At 41.6% G+C, this 19616-nt stretch overlaps 1 protein-coding gene and 1 long non-coding RNA gene across 2 annotated transcripts; one reads left to right on the forward strand and one right to left on the reverse strand.

Annotated features, from left to right (window-relative positions):
- Positions 1–4657: 4657 nt before the first annotated feature.
- On the reverse strand, positions 4658–18623 carry LOC140697557 (uncharacterized). The gene is made up of 3 exons (XR_012074706.1): positions 18585–18623; positions 15195–15282; positions 4658–4720 (listed from the first exon to the last, which is right to left on the reverse strand). It is a non-coding gene; the product is annotated as an uncharacterized lncRNA (long non-coding RNA).
- Positions 10393–12229, forward strand: NEUROD6 (neuronal differentiation 6). Its single transcript, XM_031674337.2, has one exon. The coding sequence runs from the start codon at positions 10414–10416 to the stop codon at positions 11425–11427; it is 1014 nt and encodes a 337-aa protein (XP_031530197.1). The 5' UTR covers positions 10393–10413; the 3' UTR covers positions 11428–12229.
- Positions 18624–19616: the final 993 nt, after the last annotated feature.

Genomic DNA, 19616 nt, shown 5'->3' on the forward strand with positions numbered 1-19616 from the left:
ATTAGCAAAGTTAGCCTTTCCAGCTAATGCTTTAGTTTCCTAAGTCATCTCATGGGCTTATGTCTACAAGCATGAAAATATTAGGACTAAAAATGCTTTCTGTCCATTTATCTTCTGGGTGTGCAGTGTATTACTTCCATCAAAGCCACTAAGAACTTTAAAAGTAGGTAGAGATAAAGAGCAAAGGCTTCAGTGTTTCTACAGGAAAGAAACGGAGTCTTCATAGCAGAGAAGCTCAAGTCCCTTAAATATCTGCAGCCTGGCTCAACCTTCACCCAGAAGTTATTTGTCTTTGGCAGGGGTTGGAGATATAGCTCAGTGGTAGAGTGCATGCTTAGATAATGCATGAGGTTCTGGGTTCAGTCCCCAGTACCTCTGTTAAAAAAAAAGAAGTTATTTGTCTTTAACATGTTGCTATATTTCCTGGCCCAAGATGTTGAGATTGCAAGCAGAAAGATATATTTTCAAAATAATTGGTTTCACTGACATCAGAGTATGCGCTCTCCATCTATATCCCAAATGCCTGCATAACCAGAGGACACTGCCACAGACATGAGCTTTTCCCTCACAAAGAGTTGAGAAATTATTTCACATAAATGTCTTATTCTCAATCCCCCATTTTCATTTTGAAAGAATCCATCAAATAATAATGCAGCTATGTGCTAGCTACTGTTCTAGCCATGTACATCCACAACCTATGAGATAAGAATATATTTACCCTCATTTGACAGATAGAAAACCTGAAGCATAAGAAGTTGCTCAGAGTCAGCCAGCAAGAAAGTGGCAGAACCAGGGGTTCTGGTTCCAGATGTGACATACCAATCTGCTTATGTATATAAGCTTTAGCTGCTATACGGTCTGCTTATGCATTGAACCCTCACAGCTGTTGTAAGAATTATGCAACATATGCATAAAAGTTGGTATAAAAAAGTATTTAAAATATTAGTCAATATTAACATTGATCAAATGTTAGTCAATAATCTAGCCATCATGTTTGAAAACTTAAAATCAACTAAAGTACTCTTTAAGCGAAAGTATTCTGAAGTGTGTTTTTCATAAACCTTCTGCATAATCTCCAGTTTGCACTATCTTCCTAAAGGCTATTACATAAACAAAGTAGGTATTCATTTGTTTGATACTCTGCACCACAGTCCGCCCCTCATGCATCTCAATGCTTTAAGTTTGTTAGTTTTACTTCCTCAACAGGAATCTTGAGTCATTGAAAGAAAGGATTGTGTCTTCTACTGTTTTTCTCCTCAAAGTGGCTTATCACATAGGAATCATGCAATAAATACTTGGAGATTGGTAACAGACTCCATAGCTTTGGGATAATGTTACTGATTTCATGCAATGATTTTGGAAGATGTGTGATTGTCATGTAGGTAATGAGTAAAGATTAACTCTTTCTAAATGTCCCATTCTAAATTCCTCTTAAAATGATACATGCAGAACACATGCATGCATTTCTGTTGGATATATAACTAGGAACGGAATACAACTAACATACATGTTTACTAAATCGTATGTATAGCACTACTTATAATAGCTGCAAACTGGAAACTAGCCAAACACCTGTCAACAACAGAATGGAGAAACAAATTGTGATACGGTCACACAATTGAATATTATGCAGCAATGAGAGTAGACATTCCACAGTTATGTCCAAGTATGGATAAACTACACAAACAAAATATTTAGATAAAGAAATCAGAACTCCAAAAAGTATACACCGAATGATTCCATTTATATAATGTACAAAATGAATGAAACCAGTCAATGCTGTTAAAAGTCAGGATAGTATGTTCTCTTAGAGAAAAGTGGTTGGTACCTGGAAGGGGCAGGATGGAAGCTTCTGGTAATGTTCTGTTTCTCAATCAAGATCTTATTACACAGATGCATTCAGTTTGTCAAAATTAATTGAACTGTGCACTTATTGTCATGTGTGCTTTTCAGCCTCTATTTTACTTCAAATAAAAAAATAACCTACATACTTCCAAGCTCTACTCAAATGTTTTTCTCTTTCCCTATCAACAAACTCTCTTACCACAGTAAGCTCATGCTGGTTTTAATTAGAATATTCTGGACGTATTTTGTGTGCTAATTCATCTCTAACTTCCTTGAGAGGCGGGGCTCTCTGTTACTTATCTTTACCTCCCCTCAAAACAGTGGTAATACACAGAAAGTTAGTGTTTTGTTGAATGAATGAAAAAGGATGAAGGAATAAATGAACAACTCAACCCTCAACTCTTCTAGACACACAGAAGCTCACTGTCATGACAGCTGTAATCACTGTTATATGATTATGTCACATATGGCAGTCTACTGACCTACCCATCTGGGCAAATTGATCTAAAAGACAAATGTATAGTAAAAAATAGTGTATAGTCACCACATACATTAATAGGCTAATTCCTCATTTTGTGACTAGATTCATGTTTAAGTTTCTCTACTTCATCTAATATTTATTATTTATTCAGGATTTATTTTGTACTAGAAACAATTCTTGGCAGTTCATTGACATTTGATCGTTTAATTCTTTGCAGTTTACTATAAAGTTTGTTAGTTTTACTTCCTCAACAGGAATCTGTTACTATATAGTCTACACTATAAAGTCTAAGTTGTTATGAAACTAGAATTTGGATTCAGACAGACCTAGGTCCACATCATGATTCTCTCACTTAGAAGGTGTGCAGTAGTGGGTAAATTAATTAACTTCTCTGAGCTGAAGTTTCACAGCATCTACAATGGGAATAGTCACATCTACTTTATTGTAAGGATCCCATGAGACAATGCACAGTTGACCCTTGAACAACACTGTTGGAATTGCATGAGTACACCTATAAATGGATTTTTTTCAATAGTAAATATAGAGTACTACATGATCCACCGTTGATTGAATCCTCAGATGCGAAACCATGGATACAAAGGAACTGTGTGTTTGGAGGGCCACGTGTAAGTTATATGTGGATTTTTGACTGCAAGGAGGGTTGATACCCCTACCCGTCACCCTACATTGTTCACAGGTCAACTGTATATGAAGCACTTAGACTAAGCAGATTGCATAGGAAAGAGTTCTGTTCCTCATCACCAGGACCAGAGGTTAAGTAAATTTTCCACAACTAATCTGTGCCCACTCATCAGTACGTTCTGTTGGCTGTAACTTCAAAATACATTTCCAGGCCACCTCTCTCCTTTTCCATTACCATCACCTTAATCCAGGCCACAGCCAGCCCCCTCTTGCTCTGTCCACTCTCACAGGATTTGTAAGTTTTCTCCCTGTTTCTTCTTTGCCTCTCTCCAACCCTTATCTTCATAACAGCCAGAATGATCTTTTCAGACCTTAAATTGCCTGAAACCCTCCAATGCCTTCCTGTGAAATAAATTCCAAACTCTTATCAATACACAATCTCATATGATCTGATCCTTACTCCCACTATGCTCAGATCCTTCTGGTTTTCCGAGAACATTAGACATTTCACATGCACTCTTGCCTCTGCTGTTCAGCCTTCAAGTCTCAGCGTAAAAGATGACTCAGAAAAAGCTTCCCAGATACTTTGATCAAGTAGCTCTTCCCATGATTCTCTGTAGCCACCAACATGTAAATTTCACCCCTCTGTGCTTACCTATTTACTGTCTGTCCCCTCATCTAGACTGTAAACTCTCCAACAGCCTTGCTGCGGCTATGCTACACGCCACCAAATAGCCATCACTAACTCGATGCCTGGAACAAACATCTTCATTCAACAATATGTACTTACTGCCTTTCATGAGAAGGCACCAGAACTGTAGATTAATACTCACAATACATAAGTAAGCGTGTTGTGTTAGCAAGTGATACTTCCTATGGAGAAAAGCAAAACTGGTGGGAGGTGGGTGGGGAGGGACAGATGGGTGTAGGGGTACAGTATAAACTAGGGTGGTCAAAGGGGACCTCCCTGACAGGGAACACTTAGCAGAGACTTGAAGGATGTGAGAATGAACCATGGGGGTATGAGGAAGGTGACTCCAGGTAGGGGGAAGTGCCACGATCCTGAGGTAGGAACATGCCTGAGAGTGTGAGGAACAGGCAGCGGGTGGGAGCTGGAACAGTGGAGGGGAGAGTGGCAGACGGTGAGATCAGGAAGGGCAGAGGGAGCCTCTGCACCTCTGGAAGGATTTGGCTTTGACTGAGGGAGAGGGGAAGCGGCTGAAGGGTTTTCGGAGCAGAGGAATACAATCTGCTTCATGTTGTAACCAGATGCCTCCGGATGCTGAGTTGAAGATGATGTACGGAAAGCAAGGAGCCAAGAGTGAGAGCACAGGTGCCATTTAGGCCAGGTGAGAGATGATGCAGCTGGGCCAGGGGAGGAGTAGTGGAACTGCCAGGAAGCCGTCGGATACTGGATATCGTTTTAAGACAGAACTGTGAGGATTTGCAGACATTTGGTTTTAGGGTGTGAAAAAGAGGACTCAAGAATTACTCCAAAATAAATATTCAATAAACCTTTGTTGACTGGATGAATAAATGAATGAACGAATGAATGAATGACACATAGCTATTAAACAGCAGGATCAGATTTAAAGTAAGGTTAGAAGGACATCAAAATTCTTGCTGTGATACTTAACTTTTTAGAATCTGACAGGGCCTTTCTTTACAAAAATGCACATGTGTACGTACATGCCAAACTTGCACATGATCTTCGGAAGCTCCAGATCCTCTTGAAATCCATCCAGGAATCCCCTGCATGAAGAGAGCCTGTATGTCATCATACAAACATCTAACATAAATCTTGATTTTCAAGATGCAGTCTACATAAAACTTGCAAGAGCATCTCTTCATAAAGAACCCAGTCCAATCTTACAAAATGGATTAATGTAACAGGAAAAAGACAAACTGTACTTCCGTTTTCTATGTTGATAAATAATGACTATAGTGCATATTATTGGAACACAACAATGATTTTGAATTCTGTAACATAAAAAATAGAGCTCAGGGACAGTAAGTCATTGTTAATATTTATAAAAGCCTAAGGGAACCTATATTTTCTTACTGTAAGATCACAAAAGTTAATAAAGCCATTTCTTTACTAACGGCTAGGAGTACAATACCTCAGTCCAAAAAGACTGGTTTTCTCACACTGGTAGTAGTTTTCACTGTCAGATTTAGATGACTTTATTTAATAACAAATTAGAAAATAAATTTAATGAATGCAGTCTGGCTAGTAAAATAAAGTGTATGTTCGATGGAGGAAAATAATGAAAGGTATTTCTGGAAAGGACAACAGTGCTGTTTTATGCAAAGGCTAAAGGAGAAGAATGTTGCAGTGTTTTGTGGTGGCATACACGACACATCTTATTGCCTAACAGTAGTACAATTCAGTCTAGTCTTCACCCTGCAGGAAATCTAAAAAACGATCCAAATGTTGCTTTATTTCCACATGATCTGCTTAGTCTGAGTAATTCCATGTATGTACATATAAACAAAGTATTTTGAGATCTATGTTTAAATTATATTTTTATAATTTAAAGCTTCAAGGGGAATAAGGCTGCTTTGTGTTTTGCCTTATAACTAACATAGTGTCAGTGAAACCTGAAGGGCTTCAGCGAAGCCAAAGTGGGACACTCTTGCCTGCTCAGCCTTAAGGGTCTTTCAAGCCAGTGGGGAACATAGGGTTAAAACTCTAGGGATTAACACAGCAGGCTCACAGGCTTCCAGGCTGCCCTGAATGCCCTGCCATTTGTCTAAGAGCTTTAAAAAGAGGCAATAGAAAAACTCTGTCCAAAATCTATCACAGGAAGCACCCTATTTCTGCAAGAAAAACTCTGGTGCTGAGGTTCAGCTGCCTGATTCTGCCCCGGTCTACATTCTGCTGACTACATTCAGCTCTTGGAGAGCTGAGGAAAATGCCTGTCAGGTTCCAAACTGATCCCTTAAGTAATGAGGGGATTGTGAAAAAGAGAGTCAACAGAATTCCCATTTGCTAAGACACAGGTACCAACTGGATGACCTGAAAATAACAACACTTGAGCCTTAATTTAGACTTTTAAGCCTCTGTTGCTGTACAACTGAGTCAAATTATATCTAAATTTTCTGCGGGTCATTTTTATAAGTGAAATATGAGCATCCACCCAGTGAAGGCAAGACAGAGGCAGGCAGACAGACACTGGGCACTTAAAAAAAAAAACCTACTGTAAAATGTCATGGCCCCAGAAGTAAAGATCCTATCAGTTCAATTAATATTGAATCGAGTTATAGACATAAACTTTGGTCTGCAGTGACTAACATGAAATGAGAAAATATGTTATAGAAATGGTGATAATACACTCCCTACACTCTGAGTATTTGTCTACAACTCAGAATGTATTTCTGTTTGGAGTATTGGTGTTAACATGCTTCCTTAGCAGAGAGCAGAACAGCCGTTATGGTATATGTGATGAATGCATATTAACAGCACAGGCATTTGCATATCTGGAGCTATAGCAGAAAATGCATCACGAAATTTCTTTTGAAAGATTATTGTACAAACACACTGAATCCTTGTTAAACCTTGACATAACAACTTTCTGTTTCCCCCTTTTTTTGAAAAAAACAAAACAAAACACTAAGACACTCAAACAATAGATTAATACTCAGAAAACCTCAACCCAGATTCTGTTCCCCACCACCGCCACATCACCACCACCAGCACAGGTTTTTATTTCACGTTCAAAGGCAGGAATAGAACAGCCCCAAATGTTTTCATGCGAAAGCTGTTTCTCATTTGTCTGCACGTCGCAAAGATATAATATAAAATCTATCCTTGGGATGAGCTACATTGGTGATCATTTCCTACTAATGCGTCATGTGATCTATTTCCTGGATTTTGATTCTTATGTTTGTAATGCCTGTGATACAACGCGGCTTCTGGGGACTTTGCAAGTTTAGAATACAGTGCAATTGCCCCTGATACTTACGCTCCTTTACATTGACAAAGCAAACCATATGTGAGAACAAACAAAATTCCGCAACTGGTCTTCCTATAGAAATTCTCTGTGCTGTTATAAAAAGTGTGTGTCATTTTTGAACCAAAAGCTATATGAAATATACCCCGTGCACCCATTACCAGGACTGCCTCCTTAAACAACACATTGTGAAATGCCTTTGGTGTGTCTGATTTTTAAAAAACATGAGCTAGGCTAACACACCTACCTATTTTAAGTCATGAGTTTATAGCCTTATTTTTATTTTAAATTTGCATTTTTTTTTTTACCAGACCATTGAGAGAAAAAAACTGTCCTCCTTTAACTAGGATGACTCTCTTTTTTGTCAACTTCCCTATCTTTTCAAGAACTGTTCAGGCAAAGTCAGGTAACTTTAAGCAGGGACAGGAATCAGACATGACAAGAGGAAAACTGCATTTAGTTTGAGGCCCCCGATGCCAATTTGGAAACAAAGTGCATTAAAGCAGCAGAATTTTAAACCTTTCAAAACTGGGATTTATAAGGGGAATGCTAACACAGATTCAACAGTTACAACTCTGCCAGGGATTACTTTAATACCAAAAGCATACTGTCTCACTTTATAGAAACAGATTACTCAGTTTTCAAACAACAAAGGTTGTGTTTGTCTATTTTTAAACTTTTAGTTTTTTTTTTAAGTGCACTTTTTACTTTGGTGACAGGCAATCCTGAAATAAAATGTCCTTTATTTTTAGGGGGGGGTGTGATAGTGACAGGAGAGTAGAGAAAAGGAGAAGATGAGGTTTGCCCCTTGCTTCACAGTTCGTTTTATCTGCAAGGTTTTGCCAGCTTTGCTAAACTGTTTTCTAGCCTGCTTTTGTTAAGAAACCAAAAAGGAAAAGTGGGTAGGGGGGTAAATATGAAATAAATCTGACAGAGAAAAACAACTGGACATGATATAAGGATGAGAAGATACTTAAACTGATGTTGGTCTAGAGGGGGAAAAATGTGATGGGATGGTTTTTAGGAGAAAGAAAAAAATTTGAAAGCTCAAAAGGAAAAAACAGGAAAGCTAATCTTTGGTTAAAATACTCAGCAGAATGCCAGGGAGAGAAAAACAAAAACCTAAGTGATCATTTTCGTGTTTATTGTGTATGAAATGAAATGAAGAAGAACAAGTCAGTTAAGGCTATAAAGAGAGGGACAATAAGAGAGTGAAGTTGTGACTTTTGGTAAAGGACACAAGAATGTAGTTTGAAACCTTTCACGGTGGACTTAACAATTTGTCTGCATTTTATACACATACACAAAGAATCTCTCTGAAAAGTTGCTGAAAGATACCAGCAAGTGTCGAAAGGGGAGCATCTGAGGATGTCTTTCACAGACCCCAGATGGAGAAACTGTTCTTTTATTCCAAATTCTTAGGAAGCGCAGAAGTCTTACATGTTAATAAGAGAACACACAGACACACACCCGTGAGTTACATGCCATGAAACAAACAAGACCTTTGTTGATCCCCGTTCGCTTACACAAATCTTAGTTTGGTTAAGCATCTCAAGACCATTTTCCTGATTTCAGCTCCTTTCCACGGCTTTCCTTCCCTGGGTACCCAGGTGCACAACTGGGATGGTGATTTTTACAAAACATCATCAACAACCACCACCACAAAAAACCTCTCGCTCACACAAAAGCCCACCTTGTGAATGAACGGAATATTAACGACTACCTAATAGTTGCTCCGTTGGCAGGGCGAAACTGAACACTAACACAGCAATTTCTACAGACTGCCAGTGAAGCCGAAGCAGCTCGAGGAGAAACGCACCTACTGTATGTGAGAGGCTGGTGCAGCTTTTTTTCCTATCAGTCTAACCTTCTGTGTTGATGCATGAATGCTGGTACCCACTTACAGGGATGCCAGATGATCAGTGCAGAATGAAGGTCCCAAGAGAGAGGATCACATGGTTCTCTCTGCCCTGTGACGTCACTAGCAGATGGCATGGGTACCAGCTCTGGCAGTTGGCATCAATGTCACTTTTTAGAGATCAATGAGATAGTGCAGATATACACAGATCTAGAGACTCCAGGAGACGATGCGACACTCAGCCTGAAAAGATTTGGAAGATCCAAAATGAAAACTGATTATTGAATGAAATTAAAACCTAAGGTAATATAAATAAAGATATACTTCAATTGATGCTGGCTTTGCATGCAAGTATTTAAAGATACAGTGTCGCTGTCTTATAGTATTGATATGCTCTTTGTCATCTATAACTTCTTATCATATTTCATTCTTATGATGTAATTGTCACATACTTTCACTGCTATTTTGTAACACTGCAAGTATGTGGACGTTACTAAGAGTTGTGTGTGTGTGTGTGTGTGTGTGTGTGTGTGTGTGTATGTGAAGAAGCTGGAGATTGTTAAATTAAAAAGTCTCGGTTTTAATGTGCCTATTTGTTTGAAGACTTTAGATGAAAATACTTGCTGCTTCACCAAACGAAAGCCAAAATTGCATTTGAAACACAAATTATTTTCCCCTTTCATTCGGGATTCTGAACACACGTGCACAATTGCAGTCAGAATCCTTGGACCGTTCCTGTCAGATATTAGCTAGAGGGAGACTTCCGTGGCTCAAAGAACAAAAACACTACGAGAGTGTTTTTTGTCCAGGATGATTCAAACAGCAGTAAACAGACAATTACATTTAGAAAATTTTAAACTGTAAAAGCAGTCTCAACATTTTCTTTGATTTAAAAAAAAAATGCCAGTGATTCTTTAAAATTTATTTATAGAGTTTATTCCAAATTAGCCTAATCCTCCCCCCTCCTTTTTTAGGTGAGGGTTGGAAAAATAGTGCTCTTTTACATATTTCTTTACTGATCAGAAATAAATCAGTTTTTAAATTGGCTCTGATTAATCTTTTCTTTAAATGTGTAGATTCCAACAGCCACTTATCTAAATTCAGTTATGCAGCACAGCAAATAAAGTTAAGGCTTATTTTCTTTCTAAAAAATAAACCTCCACAAATTTGTCAGCTAATGGAGAGAGAGCACTTTAATTTTAAAAACTGGTGTCTCTTCTCATTTTGCACTCAGGGGAACTGGAATTAATGAAATTCTGCATTGCTATATCATGTTTTGCATTTGCTTAAATTCCACAGTCCTTTTTGTGTATTAAAAACCAGTTTAAAGTCAAAGAGAAAATGGAGATGTTGGTGGTACTACAATAAATGCTTCATATTTTCTTTTCTTTTGATAATTTGCCTGTATAAATTAATCCTATTGCATGTGTCAATGTTTTTATAATTACTAGTCTGCACAAACTCAAAATTTTTATTTAATGTAAAAAAATTAGTCCTGGAATCAGTCTTTTTCTCATGTTTTTGTATTCTTATGATTAAGTCATTAAATATGTTTTAAGTGTATAAACTTGAAATATGAAAACACTTTAAATATTGTGCTGGCATTTTTTCAGGTAATTTAAGATTAGAGAACCATGTTAACACTACCGTTTGATGAGTCTGTTGTAATGCCAGAATCCCAGATGTGCAGAAAGTTTTCTAGAGAATGCGAGGACCAGAAGCAAATTAAGAAACCAGAAAGCTTTTCCAAACAGATTGTCCTTCGAGGAAAGAGCATCAAAAGGGCCCCTGGAGAAGAGACTGAGAAAGAAGAAGAGGAGGAAGACAGGGAAGAGGAAGATGAAAATGGGTTGCCCAGAAGGAGGGGTCTTAGGAAAAAAAAGACGACCAAGCTCCGACTGGAGAGGGTCAAGTTCAGGAGACAGGAAGCTAACGCGCGCGAGAGGAACAGGATGCACGGCCTCAACGACGCTCTGGACAATTTAAGAAAAGTGGTCCCCTGTTATTCTAAAACCCAAAAACTGTCCAAAATAGAAACTTTACGACTGGCCAAAAACTACATCTGGGCACTTTCTGAAATCCTGAGAATCGGCAAGAGACCTGATCTGCTCACTTTCGTCCAAAACTTATGCAAAGGTCTTTCCCAGCCAACTACAAACTTGGTGGCAGGCTGCTTGCAGCTCAATGCCAGGAGTTTCCTGATGGGTCAGGGTGGGGAGGCTGCGCACCACACAAGGTCACCCTACTCTACCTTCTACCCACCCTACCACAGCCCTGAGCTCACCACTCCCCCAGGGCATGGAACTCTTGATAATTCCAAGTCCATGAAACCCTACAATTATTGCAGTGCATATGAATCCTTCTATGAGAGCACCTCCCCTGAGTGTGCCAGCCCTCAGTTTGAAGGTCCCTTAAGTCCTCCCCCAATTAACTATAATGGGATATTTTCCCTGAAGCAAGAAGAAACCTTGGACTATGGCAAAAATTACAATTACGGCATGCATTACTGTGCAGTGCCACCCAGGGGTCCCCTTGGGCAGGGTGCCATGTTCAGGTTGCCCACCGACAGCCACTTCCCTTACGACTTACATCTGCGCAGCCAATCTCTCACCATGCAAGATGAATTAAATGCAGTTTTTCATAATTAATGAGGAAAATGAAAATAAACAGTGGTCATTCACCTCCCCCGTCTAATTAAGACAAAGCAGATGCTTGTGGGCTGAGTAATTGGCACAACTCTATCTAAGGTGTTTACTAGTTTCTGGAGTGTGTTTCAACTATTGTGAGAATTTTCTATGTAATAATAAATCTCTTTTTGTATGAGAACTTCTTTTCCTTTCCTTTTGTCTGTAAAGCACTGTGATTCTGTTTCTACTGGAAGGATTTTTTTTTCATGTTTTATTTTCTTTAAATTCACTTAATTTGTTTGAACAAGGTGTCTAAGAATAGACTGTTGAATAAAGACAGGCACACAGCATAACTCAATGTCTATTTCAGTTGTACAGTAATTATAAAAATGCATGTTATTAAAATCAGATGAATAAAATAATGTGTTTATAATTATTAGGAATTCTATATTATGTATCTCTGAAAAACTGAACATTTAATATCGAGAATAACACTAAGCTGACAGTGATACTGGAAGATGCATTTGAGGATATACAACAGTATAAAAAGCTATGCAATTTTCTTTTTATTAAGGACGAATCTAAATGCATTCAGTTGGTAACTATTCCTCTTTAAGGATCTGCAGATGGGGGCAACACGATATTTGGGTAGGTGGTGTCATAATTTTGGAACAATTATTTCAATCCTAAAGAAAAAAATTTCAGCACTTGTTTTGTATTGTTCAGAAATGATCTGTACAGGTTTGTTATCACAATGTACAACTGTGTTTTTCCACCCACATTTTTAAAGCAATTAAACATAGATATTTCCACTCGTAAAGGACATCCTATTAGCTGTGATATTTTTGCATGATACTTATTATTTCCTGGTACACAGCTGCTTTTTGTCTCCAACACCCCCTCCTCCCGATTTCAGAAATATTCCTGGATTTCAAAACCGGACGAGATAAAACAAATTTCTTAAACAAAATGGCCAAAGCGCTTACAAGATTTTTTTTTTTTTAAGTATCTTAAATGAAAGAAGAGGTGCCCATGAGGGTTAAACATCCTGGGGAAACAATGATAAATCCTGGTAACCTTCAGCTCGAGCCGAAATTCGGTGGCAAATTTCCAGCAAACACCAGAGTGGATGTTAAAAATGGAAGGTTTTACTCTGCGCCGTTTAAATAAGTCTGGCCGATTAGAAGCTAAATTCTGTGTGATTATAAGTTTCCTGCTGAAAGGCCACCCAAAACCTACTTGAATAGCGCTGGGGAGCTCACCCTCTTAAGCAGAACCGAGCCCCTTTTAAAATAAAAATCAAGGTAGTGGCAGTGACCTCCCTCCAGATGCCCTGGCGCGCAGGTTGCCTCCCGGGGGAGGAGGGGGACAGCTGCGAAGGCCGGTGAGGCCAGTAGAAACCGGTCCAAGGGTGACGGGACGGCGCGGATCTGGCGGGCCGGGGCAGGGGGTCCGCGCTCCTCGGCTGCGCCCACTTGTGCGCCCCGCGGGCACCTCCTGAGCCGGCGCAAGCCCGACTGCGCCTCGCGGGAGGCGCGGGGAGGAGGTGGAGGCGGCTTCCCGTCGCCTGCAGTCACGGGGCGCCGGGACCCAGGCTGCACTGCCCGGGTCCGGCCCGCAGTGGGCGCCCTGGGGCTCGGGGGCCGTGGCTTCCGCGCCGGTCTTGCCCGCCTGAGAAACGGCTGCGCCGCCCGGGGAGCGGGCGGGCCCCGCATACGCTGCCCCGAACCGGGGAGGAGGCGACCTCTTGGTGGCCAGGCCCCGAGGGACGGAAAAGGGGTCTCCCCTTCACCCGCGTCGTCTGCCACGATGAGGGACGCGTGGCGGCAGCAGCGCCAGTTTGCTCAAGTCCGGCTACGAGCTGCCCCGTCCTGCTCCTCCGCGGCTGGCGGGGCTTCTTGGCCGAGGCCGAGACGCGCGGGGTCCCCGGTCCCTCAGCTCCCCACCTCGTTTAGCGCCCGGGCCTGCGGGGCGCACGCCCGCCGCGCTCCGAGGGGCAAGGGGGCCAGCGGGTGCCGGTGCGGAACTCGGCGGGCCTTGGACACGCTTAGAAAGCCTGTGTTAGCGCCTGCCTCTTCAAACTCTATGCGGGCAAGGGCAAAGGAGTCGGGGAAAGAGTTGGAAGTGTGCCCTCCAGGGATGGAGAGAAGTTTGCCTAAGGCAGGGAGCCGCCTGACCCCCGTCTGTCGCGGACACGGGAGTGGCTCGCGGCTGCTTCCTCGCTTTCACGCAGTACACCTTCCCTCCCTGGGACTGTGTCCAGGATTGCCCGGCCTTTCTAAGGCCCCTCAGACGCTAAAGTCTAATCACTGCTCACCCTCAGTAAAGAGCACGAAAGTGAGGAAGCATCTGGAACTAGAGGAATGTTTTGCTTAAAAAACAAAAACAAAACAAAATAGCAATTTAAGGCAGTTCTGTTTAGTCATTAGAAGAATGGGTGCGGCGTCCCTCAACCCTTGGTCCAAGGTGACCCGCATAGCGCCTGTTCAGTGTCTTGTTGGCCCAGACAGGCTTTGAAAACCACAAAATCTTTCTAGGGTCACAGCTCAGGTTGGAACTAGGGATTGCAACAGGAGATGCACTCTCCCGTCTCCTTTCTGGCAATATGGGAGAGCTACGAAGAAAAGCAGCTGGCTGAATGTCTGGGGGAAGAAGCGAACGTTCAGAAGCTCAGAAGCGGCGTCTCATCTCAGAGCTTTGTTCATAAGGAATTCGAGCAAGAGAGGGATTTTAGGGCACAGACCCCAGAGATAATGAAATTTCTTCCATAATCTGGATGCACAAATCTGATGTGTGCTTTCTCCTTCAGTTGACTGAGGGAACCCAAGATACTGCAGTGTTGTGTGTGAGTAGGGTGTGTGGCACTGATCTTTGTGGCTGAATCATCCTTTGGATCCCACGGATGACCCCGGCATGGGAATCACCCAGCTGGTCCCCTTTACACTCATCGAGGGCATAGTGTCAGTTCTCTTCCCCAGCAGGGTCCTCCCTGTTCCCCATTGACTGCAATCCTGAAAAATCTTATGAATTATTCATTCATATACCAACATCACAGATGCCATGCACTGCAGACTCCTACCTTTTAAGGTATCACTCCAATGGAAGGGGGAATAGTTTAGTATAGAGAGGATAGTTTAGGATCAGGAAATGTTGAAGTCAGACAGATCTGGGTCAAGATCCTGCCTCACCGATAACCTCTTATTACTGTCTCAGTGAGATAGCATACAGCACCCAGAAGGCCTGAAGTCAGGATACCTTCGTTCCTTGCTCTCTTCCTGACCTCATGCTTCCCTCACCTCCCAGCACGAGAGGATGAGAGGTCTTTCTCTTTTCTGAACTCTTTTAATAATTACTGTCTTTCAAACTAATTAGGCATCTCTTCTTTTGAGCTGATTTATGTGAATCTTATATTTAACTTCTTGAAAGCTTGTCTTTTCTACTTTATCAGGATTAGTATATATTTATTTATTCTATGTAAGTGGTCTCAACAAAATAAAGATGCATTTGTCTCTCATATAAAAGAAGTGGTAGGCAATGAAGGACTTGTATGGTTGCACGGGGGCACCAGAGGCCTAGGTTCCTTCTACCTTTCTACTCCACTAACCTTAGTATGGGGCTTCCAGTCTCAAATTCACCTTATGGCCCAATATGGCTGCTGGAGTTCCAGCCATTGTACCCTCATTCCAATTAAGAAGAAGGAAAGGGGATGGCAAAAGGATGTCCCACCCACCTGATCAGACCCCTTTAGAAAATATTTATGAAAGTCCCACTCAATGACTTCTACTTACAACTCACTGACCACCTCCAGATTTAGGAGCAGCTGGGAAATATATCCTTCTTATCAGAGTATATTGCCGCCTGGAATAAAGTCAGGTCCTGTAAATAAGAAGGAGAAAATGGATGTTGGTGAGGTACCCAGCAGTCTCTACCCTGCCTCCCCTTCTAAAATCTGAAACCTCAAGAGCTTGGACCTCATTTTATACACTGTGTGGAGTACCTCAGCACTCTGCCTTGCACATCATAGGTGTTCAATACAGCTTTTAATTGTTTTAAAAATCCTCTTGACAGTTCAGAAGGGAAACATTGTTCCAGGACATGTCTTCCATCTGTTGCTAATGAGATACCCTGCATATCAAACTTCTCCCGGACCACTGCTGCAGTACATCCATCCTTCAATGTCCCTTGAGGGACTGTCTTGAATCACACTGATCTCTCCACACTGCACTGCCCCTGGCCTCCAATATGACACTTGTGGCATCACTTGCCTTACCTAGAGAGTTCAGTCTGCCAGGTAAGAGACTGTCTTAACATATTTTCTTTTTAGTACAGTGAGCCCCATAACCTCCCAGCTGTGTGTGACCAGGTTTGCTTTCCTCTTCCCAAGACCAATGCCTTTAACTCTGCTGTCCACTTCCTTCTTCTCCTCCCTGAGATCTTATACTTTCCCCAAGTATTCTTTTTTATTTTCTGTTTCTACTTTTTTCTGTTTCTACTATCTCTTTCCTCTTTGATTACATACATTCATGTTACCAAATGGTCTCTTATGCTCCTTCAGCCTGTAGATTCTAAGTAGGTTTGTTCTTAAGTCCAGTCCTCCTTCCTCCCCTGGCAAAGTGCATGATTTCAGGCCTCTCGCTCTCTGTGTTTTGAAGGCATGAAAGGAGAGGGTTTCATCTACCATTCCTCATGCTATCTGTGCCTTTTCTCAGTCATGTCCCCATATTCAGGTTGTCCATGCTGATGCCACCTCCTATGAAGCATCTTGTGGCTAATTCTGTACTCCAGTAGCTCCCCTGGCCACCACCTCTAACCTCCATCAAATGACTTCAGGGCATCTGTGCTCTCCCTTGAAAATGCTTTCTCTCATCTCCTGACTCTGAGTCTCTGGCTTCTAAGGGAAAACATGTTCTTATGAAGAGAAGGTAGAGTGCTTGAGCTCCTGATAAGGGTCTCTTGCTTTAACCACCCAGTCCTCTTGGTCCCAGGGCACTCAACCACCCAGGGAGCTGGGTCAGGGTCGGTTCAAGCATCACCTCATGCTACACTCAAAGCTGCCGCATCTTGTCTCTCCTTGGACCTGTTATTGAGTTGTCTTCAATGCATCTGAGACATTCCCTCTTAGTGAGGGTGTCCCCCCTTTCTAACGGCAACTCTATTTCTTAATCAGGTTCCCAATGGAAATCAAATTGGGACAAGGTTCAGGTTCTTCCTATGAGCAGCGATATACCTGGAGCATAGGAAGGGGAGGATCCTTTCATCCTAAATATATTTGCTATAACAAACTAAATAGAACAATGCTTTAATATACCATGAGGCAGAGACCCGGCAATGTATATGAGATTTTCTTCCCAAATTGGAGAAACCACAACAAAACAACAACAAAGCACCTTTCTTCCTTCTAAAGCCCCCACCGAGACTCCGGCTCTCTTCCCTTCCTAGTCAGAGTTCTTCAGTAAGCACCTGACTCGGAATGTCTCACCTTCTTCTGGCACCTGCTTTTGGGTCTGCTGTAGTCCTTCCTCCACCTCTGCCATCTGAGGTCGCGTATGTTTTAATATTTATTCCTAAGCTATCATTTGAACAAAGCATACTGATGTTTAAAAAGAAAAAAGAGCTCTCCGCCGGCCGTGAGGAAGCGGCGGCGAGCCCAGCAGCCAGAGCCCCGCCCCGCACGCATGCGCGCTTCCGAGGGGCCCCCGGGGAGGGGCAGCGGCGGGAGGAAGGGGTGCGGCTCCGCCAGCCCATTGGGCGTCCTCAGGCCACGTGGCGAGGAAGGCGGCAGAGTCCTGGGTTCACGGGAGGGAGGTGAAGAATAGATAAATAATAAAAAAGGGAAAAGTGTGTAAAAGACACTGATAAAAAGAATTGGGATTTGAGGCTGGAAAAGTGGACCAGAGATCTCATTGTACAAGGCGCTGGGTGCCAACTAAGGAGATGTGGAAGATCACCCAAGGGTGTAAGTCTGAGGGCCCAACCTGTCTAGTTACATCTACTAGCTTTGTGCCCCTGGACAAGTAACACGACTTTGCAGATTCTCAGTTTCCGGTAAAATAAGGAGCGTAAGAAGTAACACGGTATACTGCTCTCCAACGACTTGTTACTCAGTCCATATTCCCTTTGCTCTCTCTGGCTGCCCCTGCCCTCCCGAGCTATTGTGGGTTTCCTCACACTTTGTTAGCTTTTCTCTGTCTCCTTACAGCTCTTTCTCCTCTCACCTTTCCTCAGCACCCAGCCCTCTGCACCTCCTCCTTGTCTTGCAGACCCATTTCTCCTCCTTCTGTGCCCGGTACATGAAAACTACCAGATCTGCACTTCAGCCCACCAAACGTCTTACCTTGGATATCCATCCCATTGTCCTCTAAAACTTAACACGTCTATAATAAAACACTCTCCAAAACACTGCCCCTCCTGCCAGCACTGTTTAGGACATTCCTGCAGCTTCTTGTGAATAAACTCTCTGAGTCTTTTTTGGCTAAATGAGCATGAATATGAAAAGCATTTTGTAGAAATAAATGATATTAAATATTTCTCATATTTCCTTACTCCAGCACACCAATCCCTTGGAGTAACATTTTTCATGGGTCTCATTTTCTATCTTATCAATGATAAAATGTGTTTAATTTTTTATTTGTCTATGTCTTTTATATCAAAAGTAAAAACAACTGCTGACATCATATAGAACTTTAGAATTACAAAACACTTTTCACATATTCACTTTATTTAGTTCTAGGATCTTACCATGAGGTAATAATTCCTATAATTCTTATTTTACTGGAAACAGAATCAGCAAAGTCGTGTCACTTGCCCATGGGCACAGAGCTAATGGTTATAAATGGACAAAGCCAGTCCTCAAATTTTTCCCCTTAGTTGGTACCCGAGGCCTTATGGATGGGCTGTCTAGTCCACTTTTCCAATCCAATGACTTATTTCATTATATCAGGGGTTCTCACTGACTTTTTTTTGAAGCATCAGTACACTTTGTTCAAATGATATCTTAGGAGCCAGCATACATGTGAAATTGTTTCTTACCTTTGTGAAGATAGATGTGGAGGGCCAAAAACCCAGACACCCCAACCCCTGCCCCAGCTCCTGAGATTTCTCTGAAAAGCAAAGTTTGGCAGCCTCTGCTCTACAGAAATGCATCCCTGGTTGAACCTGTTTACTGCCTACCCACCCACCTTTGTGTCTTGCATTGTTCTGCCTACTTGAGAGTCCTCATTTCTGTTCTTTACCATCTCAAATTCATGTGTACTTCAAAGCCACCTCTTACATGAAGTCTAGTCTATAGTGACGTCATGCCACTCTGAAGTCACAGCTCTATTATTTCAATCACATAGCTGTCAACACATTTTCACTGTCTAGATACTATGTTATATTCAGAATCTTATTTAGGCCATAAATTGCTATTTAAGTTAAGGATTTGATTAGATAGTATTCTCCATGTGAGCAGGGGCAATGTTTAATCCTCTTCGTGTCCCTCCAGTGCATGCACTCATTAAGTTCTTGATTCATTGATTGTAATTAGGGATACAAGCTCTAGTTTCATTACAGCATAATCTCAGTTCAAAGGCAAAGCAGCATGGTCTTTTCATATGCAACAACTGACACTGAGCAACCACATAAGATTCATATTTTCACCTTTAAAGTGAGAATAATAACACATATGTCATAGGACTGTGAAGAGGAAATGCAGTCATTTGTGTAAAGTGCTTTGCCCACTCTCTGATTCAAAGCAAGCAAGAAGCTGATGGAACCCGCTATTATTTCTATTACTAATGTGGTATAAACATCTTAACTCCTGCTAAATCTGAACAATATGAATATTTTTCAAAGTACAGGTTAGATCCACGTTGTATGTTATGATAAAATTTTAGTCGAATACACTTAATCAGTGTATTTTTAATAGAATAAAAAATAGAGTCCCTCACACACAGTAAAAGTCGTACTAGTTCATCTGAAATTTTGCTTCAGATACACACACACACAGACAAACACACACACACACAGAATAATGCATATTTTATGAAATCAAATGTGAAAGACATTGGGAAGCCCCTGATCTGGAAGATACCTATGGTGGAATAAATGTATGAAAAAGCCAGAGAACACAAGTTCTAGAGATGCCTGCAACCAGGCTTGTAAACTGTGTTATATTTTATTCTCTACTGCATCTAGAGAGTTGCAAGTTTCCCACGGGGTGACTATGCAAT

This window comes from Vicugna pacos, chromosome 7 (genome assembly GCF_048564905.1).
Source record: "Vicugna pacos chromosome 7, VicPac4, whole genome shotgun sequence".
NCBI lineage: Eukaryota > Metazoa > Chordata > Mammalia > Artiodactyla > Camelidae > Vicugna > Vicugna pacos.

Excerpts from the sequence above, each read along its gene's own strand:
- NEUROD6 (XM_031674337.2), top strand. The coding sequence starts at position 10,414 with ATGTTAACACTACCGTTTGATGAGTCTGTTGTAATGCCAGAATCCCAG.